The following is a 27,753-nucleotide window of genomic DNA, read 5'->3' on the forward strand; positions in this document are numbered from 1 at the left end:
TTCAGTAAATTTACATCCAAATTGTTTGGATTGAATTGACTCTGTTTTATATTAAATGCCTCTCCGTGAAAATAAAAGCTATTTAGGGTGGATTAATCACTTTTTTGCCACTTTAGTGACAAAAATCAGTTTAAATTGTTAATAATCATTCAGGTTTTGGTAAATGCTGAACAAAATTTGTTTGAAAACGTTAAGAAACAATGGCTAACAATATGCCCAAGTAGTCCTTCCTTAGCTTTTTTCTAAACTTGTTTTAAAATACCATTTTCGGTAGATAAACAAAACTTTACCCACTTTTGGCCACCTTTGTAACCACTTTCTCGCCACTGACTGATTAAAGAACAAGAAGGACTTAAACTCCTTTGTGAATTTTTAACCCATTCCTTGTAGCATTACACAGCAATTGATATACGAATTGTAGTCAAGAATGCATTCTTAGTTACTTTAGTTCTTAAATTACTTGGAGAAAATAGCCCGACAGAAATTCAAATACATTTTCATGTTCTTTCACGCAGTCATGCAAAATTCTTGCTCGAACGATGCACGGAAAGTGTGTGATCGCATCGATTTTGATAATAATTTCCTTCTTTGTCTTTCCTGATTTGAATTCTGATTGCAAATTTGTTTTCTTCGATAGTTACTCTATCAAAATCAATGGAGTTTGTTTCTATTCTAAGTATTTCTAGTACATTTACTGAATGGGATAAAACTGAGCTTAAGTAAAGTTTAAGTTTGTCTAAGACGCAAAAATACATATTTTTGAAAGCTTTGTTATTGCTATGTTCGAGTTATGCCCAACGCACAATAACTTTTGTTTTGTAAACATGTTTTCGACATTTTAATGAGAGTGAGTGAGATCGAGATCTAGTCCTCTCGCTTATTCTCATGGGAAATTTTGAAAACATGTTTACAAACAAAAGTTATTGTGCGCTGGCCATTATGCCCAACGCACAATAACTTTTGTTTTGTAAACATGTTTTTGACATTTCAATGACAGTGAATGAAATCTAGATCTAGTCATCTCACTCATTCTCATGGGAAATTTTAAAAACATGTTTACAAACAAAAGTTATTGTGCGCTGGTCATAACATAAATTAAAAACAAAAAATAATAAAGAAATCATTTCCAATATTTTTGACAATTTTTCAATGAAATACTAAGTAATGAGTGGGAAATGTCTTCAAATAGTATCACCAAATATTGATAAACGTTAAATAATTCTAAAGAAATATTCACAGGTAATTTTAAGCTATTTTCTGGGTAATTTTAGACATTAAATTGAATCCTTGCACTTTTACTACTATAATTTTGTAATGACTAGAACATTCATGAGAAAATGCAACGAACTACTTCCCTTTCTTCTTAAAAAGCTTCTTAAAAATTACTTCTTCTGCGTTATGTCCAAATCTTAATAAACAGATAAAGTATATGACAGCTATATGGCTATCAGAACAAATTTTAATAAATAGGAAACGTAGTGGAATATTTGCGAGAATTTATGATCAAATACATAGATTTAATAATGAATATTTTTATTTATTACAATCCTTTGAAGACAGCACTATTGAAAATATTTCTAACTTGTTAATTATTTAATATGCTTATTTCTGGAAATTAATCATTTAGTCAAAGTGGCGAGAAAGTGGTTAATCCATCCTCATTCAATTTTTGGGAGAGGGAATCACAAATGTCCTTAGAATTTTCACTCGTTAACTAATGAACTGAAGTTGTTGAGAGAGGTTTTAAAAGATAAATTGAAGAAAATTTATGTCTCATTGGGTGGGTTATGTGTCGTATTTTTTAGCCGTCATTATTCTGTAATCACTGCTATTGTAATCGTACTGTTAAGTGAATCACCTCAAATCGATGTCATATTCACAAGTTATTCTTGGTACTGAATAAGCAGCTACCAAAGTTAATCGGGTCGTTTGTGAAAAGTTTTTCACGAAGTGCCCAAATAGATTAATGCCCGAGACACACTTAGACTTAAGCCGAGAGACGGCTTATCGCAATTATAATCAAAATAATAGGGATCTCAGTGGCGCAAAAGGCAAGAGCGTTGGCTTTTGGACGGATCAATTCCCGGCTTGACTCACAGTGTTGTGAATTCGCAACTGAATGTCAAGAAAAAGACATTTTCACTGTGTTATAATGTAATAAAAATGCACCGTTTCTGCCCAAAAAAATTCCGGGAGCGTGAAAGAAGCATCCAAAATAACGAGGAAGGCGTTCTTGGGCGATCTAAGATCAGCAGATTCTTCCAACCCGATACGATTATAATACGATAAATACGATAAATATATCCCGATACGATTATAATAACAATGATAAATTAGATTAATGATCAGATTATATTTCCAACAGTTTCTGACTAATCCGTCTCTCAGCTTAAGCCGAGAAATATTTTTTTAGTGAGAAACTGATGGGATTTTAGTCAAATCATTATTTTGATTACGTTAAGCCGTCTCTTAGTTTAAGTCATAAGTGTGTATAAATGGACTAGGTCTGATCCTCGAGAATACTTAGTCTGTAAAATTTGGCAATAAAGGATTAAGTAAAGGAAATTTATGCCAAGGACCTCTAAAATCGATGATCCTAGGCCCTCAGTGCATGACAGTTTTGGATAAATCGTTACTGCCAAGTTTTACAGCTTAAATATTCTCGAGGATTAGCATGAGTCTATTTTGGGAATTGACTTAAATTAATTAACTACTATTTACACAACTTTTTATCTTTGATCTAGCTGTTTATGCGTTTTCTGGCTTTCTAAAAAAGATTTGAACCCAAGGCGATTGTATCTTAGTTAGCGTTAAGCTGTCTTCAGACTAAAGGTTTAGCCCAGTTCCCGACGGTTTCAAAATCGTAAATAGCAACCTTTTTTATTGCTTTTTTCAGAGTTTAATAGGCCATTTGTCATTAATAATCCGATTCTAAGTCAAATTTTTCCAAAAAATCTTAATTGTTAAAAAATTACAGCAGTTAAGCCATATGGCAAAGTCTAAGGTCTGAAGCACGTATAACACTCTATACCTTAATCCTTTACGTGTCCACGAAATATTTTTTCTCAAACACAATTAATACAGTTTAAATCCGTTTTAGCTAAGATGTTTTCCAATCTCAAATTTTATACTAGGGTAAATGGTGGAAAGCGAGACACTTAAGAAAAAAATTCAATTTCAAATCCATTTTTAAACTGAATAAATAATTATTTTTTACCATTTTTTTTTTGTATCATGGGATTCTTTGACAAATATTTTAACAGAATCTTAACAGTTGTTATTAAATATTGCAACCGAATAATCGAAAAATTCACGGAAATTAAAAAATAACACATTTTGAAAACAACAACAATATTTCATTAATTAAAATAAATTAAATATTTCATAAATTTAAATAAATATTTCATTAATTAAAACAACAACAATATAACAATATTTCACAAATTATGCCGAAAAATCAAATAAAACACTTTGATATTTTTCTAGCAACTTCCATAAGTTCCAGAGAAAATGACAACTATCGTGTCAAGGTTATGAATATCACGCATACAATACACTTTTTAAATTCTTCATGCAAGTCACCCTTTGATTGTTTTATAACGATTTTTGCATTTTTAACTTCTAAAATAATCATAAAATTAGGTTTAATAATCTTTTTATCGAAAATTGAAATATTTAATTGATTTATTATCAAGTTTTTAAGGAGGTTTCTCACATTCCATACTGCTTTGTCCAACTTTCCAAACTGTTTCGCTTTAGACAAATTACCCTACCTTATCAAGTATGCACACAAATCGAATTTCCGCTAAAAGAATCACATTTCATATAAGCTCATACGAGCTTATTACTGGCTTTTTAATATGTTATGTGTTTGACTTGTTGGAGGGACTTTTAACGCCTCGTTGGTAGAAATTACTCCATCAACTACTTTTATTCCAATTATACGCAATGTGGAGCTGCTGAAAAGTGTCTCCTCTCGGACTTTTAAAACATGCCTCTATCTCCACTGTGTGTTGGCTCCTTCAACGAAGCTGAAGGCAAATTATTTAATTTATATATGCAGTGAAAGAGAGTTGAGGAAAAAATTGAACTATAAATGGTCATTTATTCAATAAAATCCCACCACGATGCAATCTCTTACAACAAATAGCCAGATACTGAGAGTGATTATTTATTAAATAAAGGCTGGGTGATTTTTTTTTTGTGGTTAAATCTTCGCTCTCTTTAAACGTCTAATTTTATATTTATTGTTCAACTCTTGACGGAGTTCTTTTTTTTTTCTCTCGGTAACTCTGTTGCTGCCAAGAGTGTTGAGGAGAGGGCAGAAAATGTTGCTCAAATATTGAAATTGTTGGGTAAAAATTGAATGTATGAGTTGGCAAAGTGTCTCGATATTTCCCAAGGGGATATTATCTTAGAACATAGTGCATTAGATCAGTGGGAGGTAGACTTACTCTATACTGAGAAAAAAAAGAGGGTGCGATTAACTTTTTTTCCTCATAACTTTAACACTTTTTAGGTGTAAAAATATATCAACATTTTTTAATGGTAATTTTACACCTTTTTAAGGGTAGAAATAACATGAAAAAGGGTAACTTTAACCCCCAATACACCTAAAAAGGGTAATATTTACACCGTTTTCGGAACAATACTGCAGGGTAAAATTAACATTTCCGGAATGTTATTTTAATTTTTTCGGATTTCTCTCAGTGTAGAAAAAGATGTAGTGTGATTTCAATGATAATTCTCGTATAATTTAAAAAATAAATTTACTGGACATGGGTTTGATGTGAAATTCGAACTCAGGACCTCTGAAGACTAAAGCAAGCTTCCGAAACTTACCAAAAAACTACAAAAAAATCTAGCAAAAAATAAAACAAGTAAATAATTTTCTTTCATAAAATATCAGCTCCTTTAAATGTTGCTTTCCTTTTGAACTTTTTTCATGGTTGTTGGTGTCTCTCAAAAAATTTCTGTAAATCACCATTAATGTGTTGTTGTCTTTTTTTTCTGTCTTATACGGGGTTCTACCTCCCTTACCCTCTTTGTGTCTTCCCTTGCAGCCATCTCCTTTGACAACGTGTAACACATTGCGTTATCTTCTCAAATACCCAACATGAGCTCATTTCTTGAAGAATTGCACTCAAAATGAATGTGTTTCTTGTGTTATGTATGCAATATATATGGGGACGAAGCGTCTCTTTTTTTGTATGTTGTCTAAAGATGGTGTAATTTCTGCTGGATTGTCTCACTTGAAAAGTAATTTAATCCAGAGGGTTTGTGCCATGGTGAGAAGATGGTAAATTGCGAGGGAGAATATGAGGGTTTTCTCTCACCCCTCATTTGATATTTATTCATCACCATCATTGAAATCTAACAACATGCTCAAGCTGTTGTGGATAAAAGTATAGTGGCTTCTGAAGCAGGTCAATAATAGGGAGAGGAGTGAGAAAAAAGGGCAAGAATAGGAATTTTAGAAATTTAAGAAGACAAGTGCTGCGGGATTTTGAGTGCAGAAAATATAGTTCATCCAGTATTACAAAGTTGTATGTCTGTTTTATAGATTTTTGAGAAGATATAGATTAAGAAAAGGATTACAGAGGAGGTTCTTGCTCCCTTATTAACACGAAAGATGCTAATATATTATTTTTTATCAATTTAGTTTAAAAGTTTTGCGGTAAAACGTAAGATAAAATATGTAGGCCTTCTCGTAAACGATATTTCTAGTTTTGCATTAACGTAACTTGCTAAATTTATTTTGTTCTTATACAAGAATAAGATTGTAAATCCAAAATCATGGTGAATTAAATGATACAGTACATAGACTCTCGCTAATTCGGCTCTTTTAAGATCGGGCTACGTTTTAATTCGGGCAGCGGTTACATTTGAAAAAAGTTTGTTGTCATTTTTCAAGTTTGATTATGATTATCAAATGAATCAAATATGCTCAAATTTGGCATGGTTTGTCTTAGTTTTGATATGATTTTGCATTATTGAAGGTTTTTTATGCAATTTACGATATAAATGAGTGTGTAAACTCAATATCTATATGTACATGAATAAAAAATCGTTGCATTTCAAAAATTTTGTCGCCCGAATTTCTGTCTAATTCGGCTGACATTTCGATCCCATATGCCCGAATTTGAGAGAGTCTACTGTATAAAGCTCATTGGACTTTGTTAGGATCTCAGTGGCGCAATACGCAAGACCATTGAGTCTCGGGCGGTGAGATCTCTGGCTCGACTTTCACAGTTGTGAGTTCTATTCTCGCCCGGTGCAAAGTGAAAGAATGTCAGAAAAATACATTTTCACTGTGATAAAAACGTAATAAAATGCACTGCCTATACTCAAAAACACTTCAGGAGCATGGAAGAAGCGTTCATCACGGGGAAAGTGTTTCTGAGCGATCTATGATCAGCAGATTCTTCCAATACGAGCACATTGTAATGATTACTAATTGGATGTTGGGATATTGTCGAAAACCCTTCATACAGTCTAATATGGATTTGAACCCTTATATCTTTGACGGGCTATTCTACCGCTTAACCCGGTGGCAGGGAAATCCCGAAAGTCAAAATCCCGAAACCGAAAATCCCAAACGTCAAAATCTCGAAAGACAAAATCTTAACACCGAGATCTCAAAAAGCCAAAATCACGAATGGTCAAATCAAAATCCCGAAAGGGACCTAATAATACAGAGGATAATGTGTGTAATAATTTCCCAAAACAGAGAAAATTTCCCTTCATGTTATTAACAAGCGCTGGTGCAATTTTGGGAGTACCCATGACATGACACTTGTAAGAATTCAGGATTTCGACTACCCAGGATTTTGTCCTTTTGGCGTTTTGAGTTTCGGGATTTTGGTCGTTGCGGGATTTTGGCTTTTGGGGATTTTCGTTGGCATCGGGCTAAGTAGTAGAACAGCCCATCAAAGATGCAAATATTCCGCGTTCGAATCCGTTTTAGACTATCTGAAATTTTTTACCATTAAAGTCCAAAATAGACACAGGGATAGGCTTAGGGATCAGCTCAGAAAATGAGGATTGGTGTCAATAGACTCAGGAATTACCTCAAAATTTGGGGGATCAGGCTGATCTTCTAGATTCATGAGGTCTAGTGAAATTTACGAGGATTAGCGACATCAGTGCCTGTGGCAAAAATATAAAACTTCACTTTCGGTGTTTTTGCGTGCTTTTCGAAATGTCAATTGGGTGAAATAAAGATAGAAAGTAATGGTACGTAATGTTGCAAAATCTCAAAATGCATTAAAATTGGAATAATGGGAAGGTCAGAGCTCGCCTATCTTTATTAAAAATATATTGATATTGCACTTAAGATGTCTTTCAGCAATCAAAGTGCACATTTAATAGAAATTTATGCTCAAAACTCTAATCCTTAATCCTAAATCCTCAGTGTATGACAGTTTGGGCTGGTCTTTTACCGCCAAATTTTCGAGTTGAGCATTCCCTAGGATCAACCTGTGTCTATTTTCGGCATAAGGGCCTTGGACCACATCCCAGAATTGAATAAGCTTCTTAGCACTTAATTCACTATGACTTGAAATTTCCGGTATTATTCTTGTATAAGAACGAAATATGTTTAGCAACTTATGTTAATACACTAATTACGTTAATACGGTGGGACTGGATTCTAAATACCCTCAGTTTGGTCAATTCAACTTTTAGTTCCTGGATCAGAAGGCGTCAAACCAAAGCATGAGGCTCTGAAAGGACATCAATAGGAGAATTATGCAATTAACTGAGATTTTTACAATCTCTTTATCTGACACTCTGTTACATGTGAGTTCGAAACTTGACGATGCAAACCGACCTTTTTCCCATATCACATGAGTTCGAAAATGCAATTCATTGATTTTTTAATAAAATATTTTTATTGATATTATGCAAATACAGTCCATCAATATTGTCATTTGAATTACTGGAAATCTCATAGATATGACTTCCGATATTATCACATGGCAATGTCACGGTTACAAAATCATATTTTCGAAAAAAGTTTTTCTGAGATTTTAATGCAATTTGTCGGATGGCATTGCCAGAGTATTACAGAATTTTCTTACAGGCTTAGTACACCTACTACGAAATCTTCCCGGAAATTAGAGGAGACTGGGGCAAAAAGTCACAAACTGAAAATTTCAAAATTCAATATCTATCAAGATAAATAAGATAGCGACTTAATTTTTTTTCTATGGATGGCCTTCATAGATCTTCTTCAATGTCGTAAGTTTCTTAGAATTCGAACTTCGCAATTGATCCACTGGTGAATATTTCCCAAATGATTTGGATTCTTTGAAGACAAAACTGCCATCTACTTTACAGTTTTACAAAGATTCTTTTCTCTAGAAATCTTTTTATTAAAAACGCCCACTTGGGGTAAAAAGTAACAAAAGTTGTAGAGCAAAAAGTAAAAAAAACCTAAGTAATTTCTGATGTCTCACGGCGGAAAGAAACGTCAATGTCATGTGTCGCTGCTTGTTGTTTGAATTGGTCAAACGATTTCCAGTCTCTTGAGTGTTTTACAAAGGTGTAGAGGAATAAATTTCCTATTAAAATATGTCATTTAGATTTTTTTTAAATTTACGGAAGCTCGCAATAAAGTGCATCAAAATGTGATAATACCCCATGTCTGGTACTATTTGCCCTAGCAATTTTGAGAATGGTCGCAAAATGAACTTTTAGAAAACGGCTCGATGAATGCATTTCCTACTAGTCCGATATTATATTCCCGATATTATATTGAAAATAAAATATCCGTTTTGTGACTTTTTGCCCTAGTTTTCAAAACCGATAATTACAACTGTTCTTCCGCACGAGGGTGGTGTTTTCTTCCGCTAGTTGCGTTGGCAACTGTTTTGAATTTTTATTTTTTATGTCTAAGCACTGAGAAAAAAACGAGGGTGGGATTAACTTTTTTTCCTCGTAATTTTAACACTTTTTAGGTGTAAAAATATATCAACATTTTTTAATGTTAATTTTGCACCTTTTTAAGGGTAAAATTAACATGAAAAGGGTACCTTTAACCCCTAATACACCTAAAAAGCATAATATTTACACCGATTTCGGATCAATACTGCAAGGTAAAATAAACATTTCCGGAATGTTATTTTAACTTTTTCGGATTTGTCTCACTCAGTGAGGCTTTTAGTCGAAAAATTCAAGCAAATTTAAATTTATCATAAGCAGTATCAAAGAAAAGTTCTTTGGCCATTTGAAATTTTCTCTCGAGGAAAATGTCATAAAATCAAAACGTACATTCTCCTCATTCTCAAAAATGTTCTTTTACATGCTACTTCTTTGTGTGAGTATTACAGCAAATTCAATTTCGATTCGGGTACCAAAACAATGGGTATATCTATTCCTCAATACTTTTAAGTTTAAAAAAAAGTTCCGGATGGAAATTTTGTAGACAAAATAACCACACTATCCCCTATCTCAAAATTGATGGAAAATTATCTAGGGTAAAGTGTATAATTTGAAATTAGTTTTACAAGTTGGACAATTCGCCCGTACAAGTTGGACATGGCTTTTTTCTTGATAAATACAGTACAAAATTTGTTTTAAAACACAAGGAACCAAATTATAAAATTAAAGCATTAAAAATATACAAATAAAAATGAAGTAATAAATTTATCAAGACAAAAAGCCCTGTCCAAATTGTACCATTGTCCAACTTGTACCACTGTCCAACTTATCCCACTTTACCCTACGCACATGTGATTTTAAAGGAGCAATACGTATAATATTAATCGTAAAACCTAGAGAAGTTAATAATGTAAAATATAAAGTTTTATATCCGTTGATTGTAGTTCGCACGGTGAAATCGATCCATTGGTCAGTTTTTTTCCCCGCAACCTTTGTGATCTTTCTCAGTTCCTCTTTCACTTAGGAAAAGACTGAGGATTCTGGGTGAAAAGATGAAAGGCATAGTGGAGATGAGGGAGCAAAAAACGGATGATATTAAATTGCAAATGGACAGACCAAGAAGCATTTCCTCCGCGACATGAGCAAAAAAAATCAAACAAGTCGTGTTTGTGAATGAAATAGTGGCTGGAGATGGAAGTGAATTGGATGAGAAATTGACATAGAGGAAGAGCAATTAAAATTTACCTGAGACATCTTGTAGTTTATTTAATAAAAATCAGACACTTGATGCATATACAAAAAAAATTATCTCCAAATATTGTATATAGTTGTCTGAAGAGCGGAAAAGAATAATCAAAATGATACTTATTTAGTTGACAGACAAGCATTAGGTGAAAATAAAGCCAAATGGTATTGGGAATATCATCTAAGAAATTGTTAACAACTCAATCAAATGTTGAAATATAACGAAGAGATTAAGAGAAAGAGACATCTTTTGCGGTTTTGCTTTGGAATTTTTCTCAATGAATCGTGTGAGAAATGCTTATAGTATGTATCTAAAATCGGAAATTGATTTTATTTTTTTTTCCATCTCTTTTCAATCTCTCACATACAAACTGGAACTTTTTATTATTACTTTTATTACTCTTGAGCGGATTTCTCATCTTTTTATTCCAACATTTCTTCAGCATCTTATAACTTCTTTCTTACTTATTATACTTCTCTTGACATTTTAATATCCAGTTCCAGAAGGATGTTGTGAAGTGTGTATATAGTTTTTAATATAATCGCGGATGAAAGAGGGGAATAACGGCAAATTGGTGGTATGAATGAACGAGTGATTCTATATATAGATGGTTGGAGTAAAGTGAGAGAAAGATACAAATCGATTTCATTGAAAAAAAAGGCGATGAGAAAGAACCTAAAGGGTTTTCCAGTTATTTTAAATTTGTACACTCTACCACTCCAAATATCTTTCTCTGAAACATATTTAAACGCTAATACCTGGAAGTATTTTTGGTAATTTGGAGTTCCAGATTTTACGTGATAAGAAAAGTACTTTGATGTTTTTTTTCTGTCTTTCCTTGCAATGAAATAACAGAGGTCAATGTATTGTAGAACCATAAAATTTTCTAGACATTTTTAAAATTTGCATTTTATGGTTATTTCTTATCATTTTTGCTGAGAAATTCTACAAAAAAAAATGTATTTTATTTTTAAGATTGCTATAGGCAAGATATTATTAAGTCTGCGACTTAATAATCAGTTGAGAAAGGTGGGGCAGTTTCACGCATGCGTCAAATTGCCCCTGTCTCGTATTTTAGTAAATTGGTTAACAAATTTGATTAATAGAAATTAAATAGAAAAGGATGGACACAATCCACTCGTTCAATAATAACATTCCCAATTTGAGAGCTCTCCGGTTGAGCTTTTTCCTTCACCGATTCGAAAAAAAAACCCGTTGGAAGTTCGAACTTAAAAAACCGACGAGTTACACAAAGTCGAGAAAGTGCATAAAAAGGACATTTATTTTAACTAAATTGCAAATTAAACGTTCTGCCATCCTGAATTTTTACAAAACTACACAAAAATTCACTTTTCCCAGCAAACGTTTACACACTGTTGTTGACATTGTTAACGATTGAAGTGTCAAGAATACCAAATTCGAAATGGCAGAACAATCAGCGCTAAAGCGGAGAGCACATGAACTTGCACTTTAGGCTTCCGGTAGATTTTCGAATAGGTTTGGCTTGGCTTTGGAGCGGCTTTATCTCTTCGTAAAGTTATTACTGAACGGAGCCAATGTAGTTCGTTAAGTACCGTTCAAATCGAATAGGAAGTTTACTACCTAATGGGTTTGACTTTAAAGTGAAAAGAAAGATCAGTTGATCAGCAGGTGCAACTGAAAATTTCAGTATTGAATATCCCGAATGTAGGACAGACCTTAACCAAGAACGAAGAAAAAAAATAACAAAATGTGATAGAAATAATTTTAAAAATGGCAATTATTTAAGGTCGACAAATACGAATTATAAAAAAAGCAATAAAGACAATCATTATTTAAAAACAATCTACAAATGGGATAAAATAAAACACAAAATTGAATAAATAAAACATAAATAAATCAATTAATAGGGGAGAAATGTTTACATCGAATATATTTGCAATTTTGATTATTAAAGTACTATGTATCGCACAGCATTGATGACAATAAATCTATCTATCTACCTATCTATAATGGCTTCCTCAATATTCTGTTTAAGCAAACTATAACATCATACTGTGTAATTCTACCCCATGCTAATTCTTCCTTGGTCACCCCTACTGTCCCGCGCTATACAGTGTCTTTTTATGCAACAAGCATATCGCTCCTTGGAAATTACCAGGGGCCAACTCATTTTACTTCAAACAAAATTGCGCGAGCAATCATAAAAAGTAAAATTGTGAAAAATTTTTCTAATAACAAAATCATCTGAAAATTTATTAAATTCTCTTTCTAAGTGCAAATAAATCCCAAAATCACCAAAAAGTGAGTTGGTACCTTGTAATTTCCAAAGAGCGATATCATTTTTTTTTTTATTTTCATCTTAATGAAGGATATTTATTTGAATTCAGCATCAAATTCGCACATAAACAATAATAATTACGATGGCAAAAATATTGAAATTGCCAGAACTTACGTTTTGCTGACGTATAACTTACCTCGCGAAAATTATGCAAATCCATGCAAATAACGTAATATTTTTGGTCAATTTTTGACGGTTCTAACGAAGTTATTTCTGGTATAAATAACATAATACTATTAAGTTAAGTAACGAATTCATAACCGACTTTGTACACCATAGTAAGATTTTGCTACTTGGGAATCTAGGGGAAAGCGCGCTACCTTCGGACAATTCAATTTTTTCTCTATGTTACTTATAGATTTCACCCATTATTCTTTTTTGAAAATTTGAGGCATTGGATTAGTTTTTAAAATATAATTTATAATGAGCAAAATTCATTCATAACACATTGAAAAAAAAATGATTTGTGCGAAGCATAAATCGTCCGAAGGTAGCGTGCTTTCCCCTACCTGTTAAACTAAATCGTGTCTCTTATTCGTAAAATAATGTGCCTCTGACGATTTTAATCATCATCTGATCTTGATGGTGATTTTCTCTAAAATTTTAAGAATACTAATACAGGGATTCCAATTTTATCTTCATAGTATGACTTTTTTTTAGTAAAGAAAAAGAAAGTCAAAAAGTTATCACCGGAAATGGCAAAGAATTTATTATAATGTGTGTGTGTCAAAAGGACAGAAAAAAAAATTGAAGAGTCAGTCATTCAATCTTTCAACTCATGAGGTTTATTTACGAAGCACCCTGCTCTTGAGGTATACATACATATATGCATATGTCTATGCCAATTAAGCGAAGTATATGTAAAAGATAGTAGCAAGTACACAAAATTATTAGACACTCTCACATTGATACGATTAAATGATAGAATATCAGTTTTTTGCGTTGTTTTTTTTTTATTGTTGAATGACGATTCTACGATGGATAGGATGAAGAAGCGGGCAGAGAGATAAGGTTGAAGAATGAAGTGAATAATAAAGAGAGGTGGATAAATGTGTTTGTGCAAAAAAAAATCTTTCTATACACACTTTATTATAAAATATACCTTGTGTATAAAATGAGTGGTGGATCTTTTTTTTGCTACCTATTTTCCTCTCCTCAATTTCTTTATGTGGTAACTTATACAGGCACATTGTGGAGTTGCAAGTGCGTGTAATGACAAGTAAAGGAGGCAAAAAAGAGGAAGAAGATGAAAAAAGAGCCACCAGCAGTATTTTGAATCACGGGGAGGATAGAAGAGAATAAGAAGAAAAAAAACTAAGGATAGGAGAAGAAATTGTAAAAAAGGCACACAAATACTTTTATAGAATCCATTTCATATATAGATTTATTTCTACAATTCCCGACTGATCAGTGACAAACGGTTTATACTTAGTTGTTTAGACCAATATTTTGACAATTAAACAATATTTTGACCGGTCACAGTTTGCATACTTTAAAAGCATTTAGGTTTCTTAGTTTGGAAGAGACAAAAGTGTCTAAGATTAAGGGAAAATGGTGTGCTGTACGAGATAGGGTCGAAGGAATACCTATTGGCACTTTAAAAACTCGTATCATGACCTACTGGCTCTCTTTCTGTACCTAAATATAAAATTTAAATATCTAGGGGAAGAACTCGTAATTTTGGACAGTTTCTAAATTTGGACACTTTGAGGGTAAAATTGGACACTAAAAATAAATTGATTCAAATTATGGATTTTTATTCCAGTATTTGATGAATAATGAATTCTATCTAAATATTTGTTCTTTTTGACAGATTGTAACACTAAATTCGTTAAATTTTGATTATGATTTGAGGTTAAATTTGCTTTGTTGAAACTTCAGTGTGAGTAATGGCTTTCGAAAAATATGACAGAACTTCGTAGAGAGATGTAGTGAGAAAAGCTTTAAAAGTCTCCCAGAAAGGCCAGGGAATGCGCGAATCCGCGCGTACTTGGAGTACCAAAGTCACTTCACTTAAATGAATGATATGGTAAGTTTTCTGGCTATTTGTAACCTTCTACGGTTCCCTTATATAAACAGGAAGAAGACTTATTGAGATAGGTTCTTGAAATGAAGAACAATGGGTATCCTATTGAGGTGGATTAACTATCCAAATATACAACCAAGTTGTCCAAAATTTGAGTCAAATTCACCTCTACTTATCAATTCATTTTTAAACGTATTAAGACTAATTTTAGTAAATACAAAAACGATAAACAGTTTGCCAAGTTTCTAAACGACCCTTCAGAAAAGAGAGTAACAAAAAAATCAACTAGTATTGAAAATATCGCACTTCAAACTTAGAACATTCATGATTATAAGCACCCTGTCCAAAATTATGACAAATTCCCCTATTCTTATTAGAAAAGGTAGATTAATGAAGATAACGTCTCATTACTCACAAAGAAACTGCTAACAAGAATGTTCGCTGCAGAGCAGGTGTTTCTTTGATCTCAAATACATTTATTTTATCTATTTATACATATTTTCTAAATTCAGAACCATATGATTGGGTCTGTCGCCGTCTTACCGTAACCGGTCACACTAAATAAATGGCAGAAACCGTTTGAAACCGAAAGGTGGCTGAACGACCCTCTCTGTAGTGTAAAATCCGATAAAATCAGAAATTTGTTCTACAGAGAGGGTCGTGCAGCCACCTCTAAACAACGTCTGATCATATGGTCGTAGAAGAAAAACTTTCTTGTCTCATCAAATACAGCACCGTGAGAATAGTGCCAAAAAAATTTTTTCCTAGTTGAAACGCCCTACCGTATAAGCTAGCTTACATGATCGGGCTTTATTTTGCAAATTATTTTTAAAAACTTTTTTTGAAGGCATACTTGACAGATACAGGTTTTACAAAAAAAATCATATTTAGGAAATAGCGGCCACCGCCGTCTTGGCTTTGATGACAAACCTCTAAGGTAAAAACGGTTCAACACTTGTTGTCTTCACAAATTTCTTCTTTGATCACCCAAGAATTAAAATAGCTGCCTTATAGAACCAAGTATTAAACAAGTCTTTTAGTGCACTTTTAAAAGACCTAAAGTTCGAATTTTCTGTTGAAATTCCTATAGTAGCCCTTAAGATACTTAAAAGTGCGCCACTTATAGTAATCTCAGTGATGGAACCAAGAGCGTTATAAGTAAATAAAGAGATTTTTTGCTCTATAGCGCCTTACATAAGGAATTCTACAAGACTATATTAAGAAAAAATTATTTTTTGCGCTTCTTCTTCGATCAAACAGCAAACAGTCTAAGTAAACTAGAATAAGAATGGTACTAAGCCTGTACAAAATACACTTCTTTCTAAAAGAAGAATAACGATATACCTGAATCATTTTATGATCAACTTGGAGTAATCTCGTGGTCAGCTGGGTTAGATTGTGATTGATTGTCTATCTCTTTTCCACGGGAATTGGGCCCTCTTGCTCGCACCTAAGGGATTGTATGGGACTTCCTCTCAATACATTCGAAGGAAGAGATGTTGAAGGCATAAAAAAACTTGTAGTAAGAAAGACTGTCGCCCGCGTAGTGCATAAAAGAGTGAGAAAGTGAGGTGATGAGGTGAAAGAGTGAAAGAGAAGGTGAGAGAATGTGAAGAGAGGGAGAGAGAGAGAAATGAAAATGTATTTTTGAATGAGTGTGTGATTGGTGTGTAATTTCCACTACGAGTCTCTTCTCTTCCTCTCAATTCCATTTTATGAATGAACTGCACAAATTCACAAACAAGCCAAATAAAAGTTACTACGTGAGAGAGGTTAACGTGATGAGAGTGAGATGGAAGCTTATACAACATTGTACCATTGATATTGATGGGTAAGGGGAAGTGAGGTGGGATCATATTGCTTCATTGGCTTCTCTCTTGCTCTTTTATGCTGTGTTGTAGATTTTTTTTTGAATATCGCGATGGGCCTCAGAAAAATGAGAGAGTGAGAGAGAGTGGAAAAAGACGAAGGGAAAAATAATGGAATAAAAAAAATGTTTATGGGGAATAAATGCGGGGAGAGAGAGAATTGTAGGAGACACCGGAAATGGCTTGTTGAAGTACATGTAATGCCATTTTATAAGGTGATTGAGCGTCTCTCGGACTTCTCGCTCTTTTCAAAATAATCCATCACAGATTTTATTTTTTGCAATTGTGTTTCCCTTATCAGGAGAGAATATTTATAGATAATCATTTCAGACTTTGAGGCGAATTCTTAAGAATTTAAGGGGAATTTGTAGATAATTCAAATAAATTGTCTTGGGGGTAATGACAAAAAAAAAGAAGAAACTTGACTTTAGCATTTTATGCAATGGTATTTGTGATAATGATTTCTTAGATTAATCTTCCATGACAGCTGTATTTTTGTGATATCTAATCACTTTATCTTCACAATAATACTAACGGTGAAAATCCATTGACTTAAAAGTTCACGTTGCACTGAGTTAAGCAGTTCTGTATGTCAACATAAAATATTGATTGAACAAAATATTCCAAAAAAAATCTTGTTAAAAGTTTCTTAGAACGTTTTTTAACCGATGTAATTGACAGAGCACTATGTTGCAATCCTAGGATAGAATCTCCTTTAGGTTATCTCAAATTTTTCGAATAATTCAGGCATTCAGATTCCATCCAGTGAATTCCATTGCATTTAAATTAATAAAGAATGTGATAATCAATCCCATACGTGTACAGGAAAAAGTAATAATGCATAATGTAAGAGGATTGCAGCCTATTTCGTGGTTTTTCAATAAACATATTTAGAAATCCTCCTTACGAGAAAGGTTAGTTCTTCTAAAAAATATGAAATCGTTTTATGGTTATTATTAACGTAAAGAAACTATTTGAAATTCAATTTATTAAAATTCTCGACTCCTAATGCATTGGATTCTAAACATAGTATTAGGTTGAATCGCCTGGATATTTCAGAGTTAAGCGCCAATACGGAAGGATTACACTCAGTCAGTCAGATTAGGTGATAAATACCTCGTGTGGTCTAATTGAATGTGGATCGGAATCGAATCTAATCTACTTGCTTGACTGCATTATATCCCTTCGGAAGTGTTCGTACAGCTAATGGTTATAATTGAAAGGGTTCTTGTGTACACCGAGAAAACTAGAAAGGTAAAATTTACCATCCTCCATACAAAATTTTAATAGCCGGATAGTAAAAAAAGTTACCCAGCAAACGTGATATTAGATCGGACTGTCAAAAATTGTAGAATACACGTGCTCGCCTTTGATTTACTATCCTGTGGATAGTAAATTCTCATAGATGGATGGTAATTCTAACAGCCGAATGATTCTAATATCCCCGGATGGTAGATTTTACTAGCCGGATAGTAAATTTTACTGGCAGGATAGTGAATTTTACTAACCGGATATTAGAATGAAAAATGTCGGAAAAAATTATTTTTTCATATTTTAATTAATTTTTGGCCATTGTTTGAGGGCTTGGGGCCCTTCCTGGTTGATATTCTGATTCCTGGTTGATTTCAAGCTATTTTGACATGTGGAAATCATTTTCCAACATGGACTGCGCCAAGATTTGAACACGGAACCTTTGTCATGACGGTCGAGCATCTTCTAACTGTGCCCCAAGTTCATATAATGTATACAAAGCATATTGGGAACCGTTGCATCGTCACCTAAGATAGTCCAAGATGAAATTTAACAGCAGGATGGTAAATTTTACAGCTTTGGATGGTAATTACTATCCTCCCGTTAAATTTTACAGTCTTGCAGTTAAATTCTAAAATATATTATCCGGATAGTAAATTTACTATCCGTATATTAGAATCTTGGAGAAGTCAAGGTAAATTCTAGTAGCCAGATAGTAGATTTTACTATCTGGCTATTAAAATTTACTATCTATAGGGTAGTAAATTTTAAAATGTCAAGATAGTAGATTCTAAAGGAAAGTTTCTATGGAGGATGGTATTTTCTATCTTTTGAGGTAGTAGAATTTAAAGACACGATTTATAGAAAATACTATCCAAATTTTTCTCAGTGTAGCGGCTCTAATCTCATACGCGGCTAACTGAGAGGAAATGTTAGAATACTTAATATGATATAGTTTGGGATCTTCGGGAATAAGCTTAAACCTTTAGTCTGCAACCTGTGATAATCTCATACATTCATAGTTGTGGTCCTTATGCTAGAGTTTCTAGATGAGAACCCTTAATGGACACAAAAGAGATTTCAAGATATATGCTGAGCAGCCTTCTATTTAGATGTTGTTGTGGGTTGCGGTGGTTGACTCAACGCAGACGTAGGTTTCCACAACGTCTAACTTGCAGTTTCTCATCTGAATCCTTGTGTGATTAATAATCTCTGTAGATTTTGCTGTCGACTATTGTTTGCATTAAGGTAGACGGAGGAATCTATAGATTTCAAGATGTGATTCCTTTGATTCTTTGTTTGATTAATACTGTCTATATATTTTGACTTAAGTTGGCTTAATGTAGACAGGAAACCACAACCACGGATCATCGCGAAATCATTATGCATAATGAGCTCCGTAGAATTTGTTGTCGATGTCGACTATTGGTTGTATCAACGCAGACGAAGGAGTCCATTCAATTTGTAATTCCAACTCGAATTCCTTGTTTTCTTAATGCTCTCCATATCCGTAGCTTTTGATGTAACCTTGATAGTTGACTTAAGGTAGATAAAGGAATGCATAATCTCGAAATTGTAGTTCCTCATCGGAATCCTCGTCCATAGTGGTCTCCGTAGGTTCTGTTGTCGACTTATTGGTTGTACTATAGTAGACGGAGAAATCCATAGATTTGAAGTTGTGATTCCTTCTTAGATTTGTTTGATTAATACTGTCTGTATATTTTGATATAAGTTGACTTAAGGTAGACAGGAAACCACAACCTCGAAGTTGTAATTCCTTATTGGAATCATGATGCATAATGAGCTCCGTAGACTCTGTTGTTGACTATTGGTTGTAGTACCAAGGCAAACAAAAAAAAATCCATTGAATTTGTAATTCCTTCTCGAAATCTTTGTTTGCTCCGTAGCTTTTGATGTAAGCTTGATAGTTGACTTAAGGTAGATAAAGGAATCCTTAACCTCGAAGATGTAGTTCCTCATCGGATCCTTGTCCGTAGTGGTCTCCGTAGATTTTGTTGTCGACTGTATTGGTTGCAGATGGCGAAGGGATCCATAGCTTTGAAGTTGCAATTCCTCTTCGGGATCCTGGTCCGTAGTGGCCTCCGTAGATTTCGTTGTTGACTGTCCTGATTCAAACTTATAGTTTCTCATTAAAATTCTTCTTTGATTAATGATCTTAGTAGATGTTTATGTCTCTATACGATTTTGTGTATTTACAATAATGTTGGCTTCAAACCTCAGGTTTAGTCCAGTTCCCGATTATCTCGAAATTCAAAATAGCAAACCAAGTTTATTGGTTTTTCAAAATTTAATTGATCGCTTGCCCCTATTGTCCTTTCTTAAGTGATAACTTTCCAAAAAATCTTAATTGAAAAGTTAGAGAAGATAAGTCATATGGCTAAGCCTTAGGTCTGAAGCCCGTATAAGACGCTATGTCAATGTGTTTCCACCACCGGTCATTATAGGATTTTTGTGGTACGGTATTGTAATGTTTATGTTACTATTGGTCTCCGGTAGATGGCTTAACCTCTAAAGATAGTTCTTACCTAATATGCTATCGAGAATTTAAGAGTACCTTAGATGCCACCCTGGATTTCCTCTTGCAAGGAAGAATTATAAAAAGAATGGGACAGAGTTTAAAGTAAAATGGGCGAAAAAAAGTGACTTAGAGAATTGCCTGGGTACTAACGCAATTCATATAAGAATTCAAATGGGGTATAATGGGAGTTTAGTGTGAGAAATGTGTTAGTGTATTGGAATGGGTTCTTTCAAAAATATGTACACAGAGAGTGAAAAATACATATAGGTGGACTTTTTTTGCGTTCCTAGACCCCCTTCCGTTTAGGCTCTCTTCTCCATTTCAGAATCTATTTCCATTTATGAACGTAGGTGAGCGAGATGGAAGATATTGGAGGGTGTATATGTATGGGTATATATTGAATGAGAGTGATGAGAAGTGATTGCATACATATACATGATTCGTTTCCGCTTTACACATTTTCATTCTGTTTTCATTCATGCCTTGTGTTCCTAAGTAGTGTTTCAGTTTCAGCCCAAGTGTTCCGTACAAAACTCGCTATTATTTCACGCATGCGTTTCGATATTACTTTTGAGCGATGTTCTAGTGACTGTTTTTTTCTTTTTCTTAATTGTACAAAGTTTTCTCTTTCGAAAGCCGAAAAAGAATTTTTCAAAGATATTTCGTATGCGGATTGGAAAGAAAACTCTTGATTTTTTTTTTGACGGAGAGTTTTGTGTTGGGTGAAGAAAAAAGAGACTTTTCCTGGTGGGATGATCTCAAAATGTTATTTTGCCACATAGAATGAGCTGTGTGGACTTTACTTGCGTACTAACTATAAGGATGAGAGGTGAAGAATAAAAATTGCGAATATGGTGAAATATTGTGTGACAAAAATTTACGGTGTAGCGTGAAGAGCAAAAAAAAATTTCATTCATTGATTACGGCGGTTTTTGCAGTATCTCTCGTACACCTTCTCAAGTTTTTTTCTTCTATTTGATTGAAGAAAATTGCTTTCTAAGCTTCGATGAAATTGTGTGTGCAAAAAAAAAACACAGAGAAGAGGGTAGAAACACGGTGATAAAAAAAAGTGTAGATTCTGATAAAGAGCTCCATTGATGGATCTATTCGTCATTTCCTTCCTCTTAAGACTCTCTGGATAATTATGCCATTCTAAATTCATATTGAGTGAAACACGCCAGCATATATTCTCGAAATATTCATCGACATCTTCGTTTGGCGGGGTACCTTCTTCATCTCATCTGGATGTGTGCTTAATTCTGTGATGTGCACAAGTGTATCTGTGGGAGGATAAATTAAATTATGTCCCATTTTTGCTCCATTTTCAACCCACTGATCACTTTGTAGTGTATATAGGCATCTCAAAAAAGTGGAAGTGAGAGTAATAAAATATAGGACAAATGCGTATTTCGTACAACTGTAAAAGAAGCTTCTTGAGAAGTTCTCCTCTGAAAAAGAAGTAATCATCTCATAAGCGCATATATATATATATATTGGAAAAAGAAGTGGGTGAAGGAGTAAGATTTTATCAAGACACAACTCTCAATCTCAATATACATAGAACAAAATAATATTCAAATGTGTCACTGTGCGGATAAAAATAAAGATAAATATATTAGTGAGAAAATGCACTAGTGAAAATTTTCTTGACATCATCATTTTCTTGTGTATATATACAATTTAAAAAAAAAATAAATAAATAAATAAAAAAAAAGTGTTGATACAATTTTCATCACTGAGATTATCAAAATGATGAAAATAAACAAATAATTAAACATGTCAAGAGTTTTCTTGGTGAAATAATGGTACTGAAGTAAATATAATCTCCCAAAAAGCAAATGAGACATGCTAAAGAGAGTGTGAAGTGAATATAAAGTGTGAGAAAAAAAAAAGATTATTAGTAAAATAGCTGACAAGTGTTTAAAATATTGATTTGCGAGAATTTTTTTTCATTTGCGCAATTTTTCTGGTGTTAAAAGAAAAACCAGCAGAACAAGAAGAAAATTCCATCTGGTTTCATGCGTACAGATCCAATTTCCCGCTGTTTCTTTCACAATTGTGGCAAAAAATAAAAAAAAATAGGGAAAAACTGGAAAATTTGATGATAGAGAAATGAATTTGTACTCAGAGTTGCTAGTTGAAGCACAAAAATGACAAATGAGTGGGTTGAATGGTTCAGTGACAATAGAATAAAGACTTCAATCCGCGGAAGCAGCAATAATTTTTTCAGCAGCTATCAAAGTAATAAAATATCTGGAATGGGTCTCAAAACGCATACCATTATGAAATCTCTACAAAAGCCTAGAGGTTTGTATCTTACCCAAAAAAAATGTTATGAGTTTAGTCATAGAGATAAAGAATGTGGAAAAAAGCTCTTGAGAAAAGAGATATCATTGTATTTTGTGGCCAAATGATAAAAAGGTAAACACAGAAAAACAACAATATTTATCTTGAGATATTAACCCTCAACTACTTCTTCAAATACTTTAATTAAGCATAGAGCTTATGCTGCATTAGAATTTCAAGTATTTGTGCATGTGAGACATAGCACATATTTTTATTAAACTTGTGGATATATCTGATAAATTTTCTCAAAATTAATTCATTGTTTTATAAAACTTATAAATTCTAATGCCTTTTGACTTACCATGATATGGACTTCAGTTCAGATCTAAAGCTTAGCCATATGGCTTAACGTTTGAATTTCTTATCAATTACGATTTTTTAGATAAATTTAACTTAGGATTGAATTATATTAAAAATAAGTGATCTATTGGGTTCTCAAAAAAGCAATAAAATAGCTCGATTTTTAGGATTTTGAGACCTTCAGGAACTGGGCTAAACCTCTAGTCTGAAGACCGTTACTTTTAGAATTTAATTGTGATCTTCACCGATCCGATCTACCATGTCTAATTGGTGAGAACCGTTCTTAAAGATTAGAAATAAAGAAAAGCTTACGAATAGGAGGGGTCAAAGTCACCCGAATCTACGGTATTTGTCAAATATTTAAAATAAACCAAATAGATTTAATAAGGCAGTTTACAAATGAGCAGTAAAACATAAAATTTGTACATAAAATTTAAACATGAAACTTTATAGGGAAAAGTAGATTACAGAAAAACGTCATAATTATTTACATTTTTATTTATATTTCTCAAATATTTTTCAAAAATCTTTTTGATTTGTTCGAAAGCTTGTGACATGACTAGTGGCCAAATGTTAAGAGATATCAGTTTTCGGTCTTCGACGACTCCCCTCATAATTCAATATTATCTAGGACAGTTTTTTTCCTCCCCGACCCCCTCCTTGCCCTTCGAAATCATGTTTCTTTTGGTCTATTTCAAAAACTGATAGTTTTTTTTTCATTTTCGAATATGTTTTGGAGAGTCACGGTGAATATTTCGTCCTTAGACAATGTTCGAAAAACATTTCGATATCGAATTTCCAAAGGTTAAACCACTTTTGATTGGATGGCCTGTTTTTCAATCGGTTTGCCTAAATTTGAAATTCTAATTAATAATATTATATAAATTTACAATATTTTGGGAAAGGTTTTAATAGGGGTTCTCCGTCGAAGAGGTGTTCAATGTGAGCAAATTGAAGACGAAAGGCTGCTTTCAGAGGATTGACACTCTGGTGTTTTTTAGTCATAAAATTGACCAACAAAATGCCCCTTTTGGAGAAGTCGAGAGAATTTGCATTCGCTGATCGTGGGGGCAACCTGCGCTCGAAATCAATAAACGTTGTTTTTTAGCCAATCTTGATGCGCGATTTCTGTAATGGTTCCGAGGCTTATTGGAATCTTCACTATATCTAGCCGATTTTTTTTGTGTACTCACGGCTTCAGAGCTTCTTCCAGGACATTTTCCTGATACACTTGATATTCTTTTTGGCCCCATAGTCTAAAAATACCAAAGGAAAGCAATGATTTGACATCGCGGAAGTCCATACAAAAAAATGATGGTCCTTGACTTCCGGTGAACGTTCAAATGTTGAAATTATAGTACGACCTTTCCCTTAGGTATACACAATCATTTTACTTACGGATTGCTCAATTGGATAATTTTTCCCATCAGAGAAGTTGATTTTCGGCAATTGGTCTCTAACGGCCAAGCGGAGCAACTCATTCACCCAATCGATCATAATGTTTTCTTGAACATCCATAAAATCTTATGCTATTTTGAATTTTTAAGGCTTCATATAAAATGTCCTTTCCAGATATTTGTCTCATGGTTATTTGCGATATGTGCGTCTCAGGGACCGTTTGTCTACATCTATGACGCGGATTTCGTTAAATTCGCTTCTTCACCTTAAGAACGATGGTTGACAATGATGCAATTTTTTTCGACATCCACCATAGAGTTTTATAATGCGGACAGATTCTCTGTATTAAGTTATATTTTAAAACTCAAAAGATTTAATCCCATTCAGGCTTTGAAGGGACCTAAATATAACCATTGGAACTTTTCCTGTCCAATATAGAGCAATCGCAATATCATGTTTGTGTGCCATTACGGATAGAAAAATTCATAAATGCTTTTGTGGGCTTGTAACCAATAAAATGAACTAACTTTATGCAAAATTTGAGCAAGCTGTCTCGAACGGTTTCAAAGTTATAGCGATCTAAATTTAGTTGTAGTTCAATTGACTCGCTCTATAATAACGCGTTTTCGGCAATTTACTACTAACGATATCTTTCGTATATCTAAAGGTTAGCCTAAAGAAAATTCTTATTATAATTTTATTATTTTAATTTCGCCGATAAAAAGTAGCTTAGGGTAGAAGAGCTTAATCAGAACCTTCTCCAAATAGGAATTTTTCACTAATAGCAACACCGAATTTTTCCTCTATAAACACAGTAAATGTTTTTTTTATTTAGGGTCGAAGGAACACCTCTTCGACAGGGAACCCTTATTGACATTTTTGACAGAATCTTGAAATTTATTTATAAAGTATTTAATAAAATGTAAATAATATGACGTTTTTTCCTTAGTACAATATTTATCACGTTCTTATTACTTAATTCTTTGCGCTCCAGATAAATCGAAAATCCATTCATTTAATAAGTTTAATTTTAAAAAGACACATTTGGAATAGGTTTGAATTAGGTTATTCTATGCTAAATGATTATTAATTTGATCCAAAGGAGATTAATTCGTTGATTTTTTCTAGTAAAGTAGAGTAGGGGGAAGTGGGGCACCTTTGAAATTGGGATTTTTCTCTTTATGTTTAAGTGGAACTGAACCATATCATAAAGTAATTTAGTTTCTCAATTTGTTTGTGCAGCTAACTTATATCACGATAAGGGTCAATTGTATTTCAAAATAGGTGATAAAGTCAATAAAATATTCATTCTGTTATCCTTTTCGGGTAATTGAAGATTTAAAGGTTGGAATATTGTTGAAAAATTTTGAAATTTATATTCCTCTCAAAATGAAGCTTATGCATCACACGTTGACACAGTGCCCCATATACATTCCTTGCGGTATTTATTAACTAATATAAATAATATGGTCAACTATGTAATAGATCTTATAGACAGGAATTAATTTATAAATTGCTGATTTTGTTGATCTTTTATCGAAGAACATTCGAAAGTTGAGACAAACCGTATTAACCTTAAGTTACCAGCATTAAGCTTAAGCTTTATGCAGATTTGGAGTTGTGCTTTATATGTGACTTTTGCGCCAACAGCGACAAATAGATGAACTTTGAATGTTCTGAAAAGACAAACCAACCAAAGAATCAACCAACCTATTTTCTTTATTAACGTTTTTCTAAGAAACAATTGAGGGTTAACACCCCACTAAACGATTTTCGAAGACTCATTTTACCATTCATCGATTGTGGGGCAAGAAAAAATGTGTTTTCCTTGTACAATGGCACATTTGGGGAGTGAATGAAGGTATGCTATATAAGAAAACAAGGTAGATATAGTCAATTCTTGAAATTGTTGCGTCCTCCTCCTCTTTTGGCCATTGCGATTGATTCCCACAGTTTTGAAACAATGTCTGTGTGGTGCTATTAAAATGGTATTTTTTTTATATATTCTCCCTGTTTTTCTGCCTCTCTCAACACAACTGTCACGCTTGGTGAATTTTCGATTTGGATATTAGGAGGAAAGTTACATATTAATGCTGTTGTGTATATTAAAATTAACTTTAAGCGATGATGGTGGCTATACAAAAATTTCTCGAGAGACGTCCAAAAAGACACAGAAAATTACAGTACAATGTTGAAGGAGGAGAAGACACTTTTTTTTCTGCCGCCCCAAAGAGACTTCCACACAAAAAGCCCATGATTTTTTGGGGGCTTTGGACGATGAGGAAATTTTAGGTTTCTTTTTCTTGAGAAGTTAATTTCAATGTTGGTGATTTTGTTTTTGCCATAGCTCCTGGAATATTATAATAATTCCTTCGAAGCCATCCTCAAAGTAAGACAAAGAGAAGTGAATAATATTTTAAAACTGTCTCTGATTGCATAAATAGATTTTTTTCTTTTGGTAGAGAAATAAAATATATTGTGGGAATCGTTTAATCAAATAATTCTCGCCGTCGGCAATTTAAATCATCATCATCTTGAGTTCTTCGGTGGCCGTGTCTTCTTTTTCTTAGGGTCAAGTCAGAGATTGTGGTCTCATATTAAGCATAGATTGCACTATTACAGCGGAGAAGGCATTACTAGTTTTGAACCTTAGAGAGGGAAAGTCAATAATTTCTCTAAGTAAAATGGTCTTCAAAGAGGTTTAGCCCAGTTCTCGAAGGTCTCAAAATCCTAAATAGCAAATTTTTTTTTTGGTTTATGAAAATCTTATGGATCACTCGCTCTCAACATGTAATCCTAAATCAAAATTTTATCAAATATCTTGACCAATAACCAGTTACAGAAGTTAAACCATTTAACTAAGGCTACACAGTAAAAAAAATTTCAGATACTTTACCATGATATTCGTTGTAAATTTTACATGAACATGTAATCGTGTGTAATTTGTATACATTTTGTTTAAAACCTGTGTAATCTTACACGAAATATGTAAAAAAAATTACACAATTGTGTAACCATTCGCGGTTGGTTACACAGTTTACCATTACATAAAATTTAAATCACATATTTTCAGATTACACGTTTTGCTGAAATACATATTTGAGTAACTTTACAAGATTAATCGTGGTAGAAAAGCAAACCAACGATTATCCTTCTAACCATTTTTTACTGTGTAGGTCTGAAGCCCGTATAATCCCTTCGGTACACAGTAAAAAAAAATTTACAAGGCTAATCATTGCTTTGCTTTTTTACCACGATTATTCTTGTAAAGTTACACAAATTATATATTTCAACAAAACGTGTAATCTGGAAATGTGTAATTTAAATTTTATGTAATTGTAAACCGTGTTGAAAATGTACACAATTGTGTAATCATTCACATTTGATTACACAGTTTACCATTATACATAAAATTTAAATCACATATTTTCAGATTACACGTTTTGCTGAAATACATATTTGAGTAACTTTACAAGTTTAATCGTGGTAGAAAAGCAAACCAACGATTATCCTTCTAACCATTTTTTTACTGTGTAGGTCTGAAGCCCGTATAATCCCTTCGGTGCACATTAAAAA

At 33.2% G+C, this 27,753-nt stretch overlaps 1 protein-coding gene across 2 annotated transcripts in view; it reads left to right on the plus strand.

Annotated features, from left to right (window-relative positions):
- Positions 1 to 27,753, plus strand: part of LOC129799931 (ETS-like protein pointed) — a 100,686-nt gene that overhangs the window by 15,742 nt on the left and 57,191 nt on the right. The window contains exon 1 of one of the 2 annotated variants that reach the window (XM_055844231.1): positions 20,234 to 22,440. The exons of the other annotated variant lie outside the window; for it this stretch is intronic. Coding sequence (XP_055700206.1) covers positions 22,284 to 22,440 — 157 coding nt within the window. The 5' untranslated portion in view covers positions 20,234 to 22,283. Of the gene's footprint in view, positions 1 to 20,233; positions 22,441 to 27,753 lie in introns of those variants that run through there. 2 annotated transcript variants of the gene reach the window in all.

The sequence above is a fragment of the Phlebotomus papatasi genome, chromosome 1, assembly GCF_024763615.1.
Source record: "Phlebotomus papatasi isolate M1 chromosome 1, Ppap_2.1, whole genome shotgun sequence".
NCBI lineage: Eukaryota > Metazoa > Arthropoda > Insecta > Diptera > Psychodidae > Phlebotomus > Phlebotomus papatasi.